Genomic DNA, 7315 nt, shown 5'->3' on the forward strand with positions numbered 1-7315 from the left:
ACAACGAATTCAAGTCACTCGAGAACTAGATATTTGTAGGAGGCGTGAGTGTACTTTCCTATTGCAATATTTCTCCCACAAAGGTGCTTGGGATTATGATGAAATTTACAATGAGATACAACCTACACAACAACTTTCTAACATAAAGGAGATTGCAAGCGTAAAGACCAGTATTGTAATGAATTATGAACTTTGATTATGATGAAAGTTAATTACTCTCTCAATACATGTAAAGAAGAACAAGAACAAAGAGAATTTCTTAAGAAGAAATTAGAAATTGCTCTGAGAATGGGATGGTATATAATGTCCCTTGCATACTCTCTCTATTTATAGAGTGGAGTATCAACCAATGCCTCTCTATGAAACAAATGTGTTTCTTCAAACAAAGCCTATGAATCAAAAGGATGATTCACCAAACCTTATTAATGAAACATGATGAATATTTCATTTAGAATTAACCTCTAAATAGATGTTAAAAACCATTAGTGATGATTGAAGTCAAGCAACACTAACAAAATAAACAAACCAAACAGCGAAATAACAGAATAGCAGCAGGCGACGAATCGCCGCCAAAAAAGCTGACTTGACTTTCTTCCCAAAGTCGACTCGACTTTGGGCTCTGTCTCAAAATTGAACAGTATAACTAAGCAACGACTTGTCACTTATGGGGATGACAAGTCAGCATTTTCTTCTATCTTCATTTTGCGATTTTCCTTTCAAGGTATATTTTTGGACTTGCTATTTATGACATATTGTCCCACTACTATACCTAGTATGTAGTATATATATTCTAGGTCACATACTCTAAATGTTCAATATTTTAATGATGAATTTAAAATGTAGTTAAATTGGGAAAATTTTTTCTATGATGTTAATTCCTATTACCACCAATTGATGTTAAAATATTGATTTGGTGAATGACATTACAATTGGATACTTTTGAGATATGTACTTGTCGGAAAGATTTATGATCATAAAATAAAATACATTATGCATGTTTGATTACATGATTGTGTGCTCATGGCTAATTATTAAAATATATTAAATAACTTAAAATGAAACACAAAGAAAATAAAGCTCTTATATTTATTGTGATCGAAGTATAAAGGTGATGACCAAGTTGCCCTGTTTGGTTAGTATAGCTCCCAACATGTTTTATGTATGATTTCTGGTATTCCTTTTATTTGTTGTGATCCAAGTAGGAGGGTTGTGAACACTAGAGTTACCTGAGACTACTCTGTTGGCCTTCAATTATTTGGCGTGACGACCTCTTCATGAAGTAGGTATAGAGGTAAAGCCTCGGCCTACTGGCATTCTCGTTTCTTCAAATTAATAATTGATTTATATTTGATTGTCATTATAAAATATTAAATCAATTAATTGGTTTATGTGATATATTAAGTGCACAAATTGGTTTTTTTTTTAAATCAAGTATGTATTATTTTCTTAAATTAGTTTATTAGTAGTCACGTCTTAGTTTAAATTTCACTTTCTGTGGTAAAAATTGTTTAGTTGCTTTGATTTTATTAAATCATTTTATAATTGTTTAGCCTTATATCTATTTCTTAAAAATAGGTGTTGCGGTAATGCACGCATGAGTTTGTTTTGGTTCATCTTTTTTCTTTAAAAGGGCTTTCGAAAATTACACCTAATCATGGAGGTGTTACACATTTCTTGTACAAATTTAGGTGTTTATATTTTTTTACTTCATTTGTTGTGTGTATGTTCCTTAGTGTCTCAAAAAACTAAGCCCTTGTCGATTTTAGTGTCTCAATGCTTTGTTCCTTAATGAAGTTCTCACAAGGACTACTTACGAAAATTAAGAAAGAAAGAAAAAATTCTTCAGATAGTGGATATATTATTTTATGGAATAATAAATTTAATGGAGGAAAATTGAGGATTTTAAACATTAAAAAAAATTTAAAAAAGTTAGTAGATTAAATATGAAGATTACAACCAATAAAGAAATATTGTCATAAAATTAGTGGGAAACATAAGAATAAAAAAATGTTAAAATAAGTTTGTGAAAGATATGTGGAGACCATACTCATTATTAAAATATAAAAAAAAGAATGAATAAGGTTATTTTTCGTCCAAAATTTGTGATATACTTCTAAATAGAAAGATTATTTATGGAAACAACAAATAGAACTCTAAATGGCAAATGAATACTTATTTAAGTAACGCAATAATTTGACCTAGAGTATAGCTGACCTATACTGAAACTGAGCATATATAAACCCAAATTAAATTTGAACTCGTAAAACTTGAATCCGATAAAACTCAAATCCAATAAAATCCGACTGATTAACCGAGTTTACACCATCATAAGATCACCACATGCACATTAGATAAACGTGTGTGAACTTCATTAAAAATATTATGCACAGTCGCACTCATTGCTGGAAGAAAGTAGCAAATGAAACTGATCGATGGCTAAACTATTTCATGTATTTGAGAAAGTATTAAAAATTGTATTATTGGTCTCGCACGAATGGTTTAGAGTAAAATTGACTAATCCACAACTTTTACTTTATTATTTATTATTGGAGGGCAATCACTAATCAATATTAGATTAGGATAAAATTTTCTAGAATAATCTCATTTATTGTCTATTTGTCGTTAATAATTTCTACTATTGATAATTAAGTTTAAATAATCTAATTTTTGTATATTATTTGCTGACAACACCCTTTTTATGTTTTAACCGACTAATGTAGGTACTTACGAGCTATTACACTCACTTCTTCTTCCCTCTTATTCTTTTTCGTTGGTCTTATCTTACTCCTCTTTAGTCGTAGGTATCTATAATAGCCGCTTAAAATGTGAAAAAAAATGTTGTCTTGTAAATAATATACAAAAGTTAGATTATTTAAACTTAATTAATAGTAGGAATTATTCATAGCAGATAGACAATAAATATAATTATTCTCTAACAATTTTTCCATAATAAAATAATACTCCAAGTAGTATTAGATTAAATTAAATGAGGACCAAAATTTTCAACAAATTGGGAAGGCAACTAAGACTGAGAGTAACCAACCCCCACTTTGTATCTTGGTAAGGCATTCACCTACCCCTTCTTTTTTTTCAAAGACCAAATCTTCACCTACTATCCCAGCTTTGCCTTTCCTTAAGTCTGCAGCTTGGTCAGAATTTGAAACGTGTATTCTTTTAAATTCAAATGATTATTTACCCATCCTCATATTCAATAATAAATATTTCAAATTATATTTAATTAATAATATAAAATATTGATTTTAATAAAAAAGACAATAATTGTGAATAGAAAGGAGTATAATTTAAATGTAAATTCTTGTTAATGACTGAATTTGAACTAAAACATACCATGTGTGATATGTAGAAGGTGATTATACGACCAACTCAATCAAGTTCATGTTTTATTCTTTATTGGAGTACTATTAGATTTATAATACTCTCCCTTCCACTCAAAATGTCACATTTACTTTTTGCACACTATTCAATGCACTTATTTTGTTTAATATCCGTTATTCTACATAACGAAATATTATAAAAAGTGGATATTAATAATCTTTGTATTGAGATATATCAAACAAGATCTTACTTGACTATGTTTTAATCTATAGATTAAGAATAAAATACAAATTAAGAGTGCTAAGTAAATAGTGTCAATAAAGTAAATGTCCCATTTTGTGTGGAAAGGAAGGAGTATTTATAAAAATATTGTCACTTGCCTACGACCGGAAATAATCATTGAATATGCGATGCTCTTAATCATGCGCATAGTTGTTTGTCCAATATTAACCCAATAAATTAATCGAAATTGAGTATGTATGACTTTCGGAACTAAAAAATATACATTTAAAAATCAAATTGAACTTATATTAGATTCTTAATGCAACTCAAAATTAAAATAAATTCTACCCAAAATATTATATCTCAAACACACCCAAAATTGCAAAGATAATGTAACACCTTTAATCATGCATGTGAATGCATGAGTTCCATCTCTCACCATCCCACTTAATCCTCTTCCTATATAACCCCACTAGTTTCTTTCATTCCTTACCTACATCACCAAATTCACTCTTTTTTTTTGTATTCGTTCTTTTCCTTTTCCATTCTTAGCTGATCTCAATCTAGCTAGGAGAATTCATTATCCATTCAATTTGTCCCTTTTTTCTTTCTCTTTAAACAAAAACCCTTTTATTATTTCTTTATTTCTCAATTCTTTTCTTAATCAACTACAATGGGTTCTCTAGACATCAACCAAAAATCAACCCCTTTAATGACCCAAAACCCATTAGACCCAGAAGAATTCAGAAAACAAGGCTACATGGTTATAGATTTTCTAGCTGAATACTACAAAAGCCTTGAAAAATACCCCGTTCGAAGCCAAGTCGAACCGGGTTATTTACGTAAAAGGTTACCCGAATCCGCCCCATACAACCCAGAATCCATGGAAACCATTCTCAAAGATGTCCAAAACGACATCGTACCAGGTATAACCCACTGGCAAAGCCCTAACTATTATGCTTACTTCCCAAGTAGTGGGAGTACTGCCGGTTTACTTGGAGAAACATTAGCCGCAGGTTTTAACGTTGTCGGGTTTAACTGGATATCATCTCCAGCATCCACGGAACTCGAAAGTATCGTAATGGATTGGTTAGCTAACATGCTTAGCTTACCAAAATCCTTCACTTTTTCCGGCGGCGGTGGCGGGGTCATGATGGGGACCACTTGTGAAGCCATCTTAACCACCATAACCGCCGCACGTGACACCTTGCTACACAAAATCGGACGTAAAAACATCACAAAACTCGTCGTTTATGGATCCGATCAAACCCATTGTTCATTTTTCAAATCCGCTAAAATCGCCGGAATTTCGCCGACAAATTTCAGAACAATCAAAACATCAAAATCCCATTCTTTTTCACTCAGACCAGAATCACTGAAATCCGCGATTGAAGCCGATATCAAAAACGGTTTAATCCCTTTCTTCCTTGTAGCAACAGTGGGAACCACTTCAACAGTAGCAGTTGACCCACTGGGCCCACTATCCGACGTGGCAAAGCAATATAACATGTGGGTCCACATTGACGCCGCCTACGCCGGAAACGCTTGTATCTGCCCGGAGCTCCGTCATATGATCGACGGCGTAGAAAAATCCGATTCATTCAGTTTTAATGCTCATAAATGGTTCTTAACAACATTAGATTGTTGTTGTTTATTTGTAAAAGATCCAAATTCTCTTGTTCGTAGCTTATCAACAAATCCTGAGTATCTAAAAAACAAAGCTACGGAAAGTCAACAAGTGGTTGACTATAAAGATTGGCAGTTAACTCTCAGCCGTCGATTTAGATCACTTAAGATGTGGATGATTATTAGAAGTTATGGTGTGGAATATCTTAGAAGCTTCTTAAGAAGCCACGTGGACATGGCTAAATATTTTGAGAAAATGGTTGGGAATGATAAGAGGTTTGAGATTGTGGTTCCTAGAACTTTTGCGGTTGTTTGTTTTAGGTTATCTGCTGTAGGAATTATCGAAGAATGTGGGTATAAATTTGTAGGAGAGGAAATGGTGAATGAGATTAACTGTGAGCTTCTTGAGAGTATAAATTCTGAAGGGAAGATTTATATGACTCATTCATTGGTTGATGGAATTTATTTGATCAGATTTGCTGTGGGGGCCACTCTTACTGAAAGTCATCACGTGAGTTTTGCATGGAAGTTGGTTCAAGAGCATGCAAATACTGTTTTGTCACGAAGATCACTTAAAAGTTGGTAATTCGTATCATTTTTATTTTTAGACAATAGTTCACCACTTTTTAAAATTTTTTTTTTAAAAATTTTAACTTTTTTTTAATTTCAACCATACAATTCATTTTCTTTTTTTATTTATTATCATTATCTACTTCTTTTTAAAAAAATAATAATTTTCTCTTTGCTTCAAATTGTATGGGACAAGGTAGTATTTTCTTTCACAGTTCACTATCATTAGCAGTTTTAAAAGTGACAAATCAATATGATTGTCGGGTATTATCAATTTTATACACATTCAGCCCTTCTCATTTTGCACCATTTTCATTTTGATTTGTTTTAATGATTTTGCACTATTTCCTTTTTTTGGCTATGGTATCATTCTCCTTTTTTTAATTTTATCCACAAACTTATACTCTCTTTGTCTTGACTACTTATTTCTCCAATCTAATTTCTCTTTCTGCTAAATTTTATATATTTTATATTAGGTGCAAAATGAGAGGAACAAAAAGAGTATTATTTGATAGTTCATACATATTTCAAGTGAAGTACAAGAAAGGTAAATAAGAACCACTTGATGAGCATGAATATAGTCTACAAAAGTATAAAGATACCTACCTTTAGCTTTACATTTGTTTTTTGTTTTGGCTTTTTGTGGGAAATTTGCAAATTTGGTAAGGTGGACCTCATTGTTGGTAGGAAGGTCTAGTCCCGCTTACTATTAAGATTCATCTTCCACGATCCTCCGTAACTAAACAACTAGCTCTTTTTGGAAAGTTTTTTTGTTTGTGGTTTAGAGGTCAGCATTGTATACCAACTGAAATGCTTGTAATGCGTACCAAAAAATGTAGTGTCTTACATCAGTTTGTATTTTGTTAATTATATATTTTTTTAATACCTTTTTTTTCAATTATGTTGCAAATTTGTAAGTTGTAATATATTCCAATATTTTAAAGATATATATATATATATATATATATATATATATATATATATATATATATATATATATGTATATATATATATATATATATATATATATATATATATATGTATATATATATATGTATATATATATATATATGTATATAAATATATGTATATGTATATGTATATATATATATATGTATATATATATATATATATGTATATGTATATATATATATATGTATATGTATATGTATATATATATATATGTATATGTATATATATATATATATATATATATATATATGTATATATATATATATATGTATATATATATATATATATATGTATATATATATATATATATGTATATATATATATATATATGTATATATATATATATATATGTATATATATATATATATATGTATATATATATATATATGTATATATATATATATATATATATATGTATATATATATATATATATATATATATATATATATATATATATATATATATATATTTTCTAGGATTGTTATAAATTAGGTACGTTATAGTAGGACAAACTCACCTCGTGATGCAGCTGATCATCACCCCAAACCATAACTCGACAAGATTTTCTAACCCTTTGTCGATATTATC

General features: G+C 29.9%; 1 protein-coding gene across 1 annotated transcript; it reads left to right on the forward strand.

The window, feature by feature from the left end:
* The first annotated feature begins 3886 nt into the window (after nucleotides 1-3886).
* LOC130805690 (tyrosine decarboxylase-like) lies at nucleotides 3887-6652 on the forward strand. The gene is made up of 2 exons (XM_057670477.1): nucleotides 3887-5762; nucleotides 6231-6652. Exons 1-2 carry the CDS (start codon nucleotides 4232-4234, stop codon nucleotides 6239-6241), a joined length of 1542 nt encoding a protein of 513 aa, XP_057526460.1. The 5' UTR covers nucleotides 3887-4231; the 3' UTR covers nucleotides 6242-6652.
* Nucleotides 6653-7315: the final 663 nt, after the last annotated feature.

Source organism: Amaranthus tricolor, chromosome 1 (genome assembly GCF_026212465.1).
Source record: "Amaranthus tricolor cultivar Red isolate AtriRed21 chromosome 1, ASM2621246v1, whole genome shotgun sequence".
NCBI classification, from domain to species: Eukaryota; Viridiplantae; Streptophyta; class Magnoliopsida; order Caryophyllales; family Amaranthaceae; genus Amaranthus; species Amaranthus tricolor.

What these genes read in the sequence shown, in the direction of transcription:
- LOC130805690 (XM_057670477.1), top strand. Translation starts at nt 4,232, where the DNA reads ATGGGTTCTCTAGACATCAACCAAAAATCAACCCCTTTAATGACCCAA.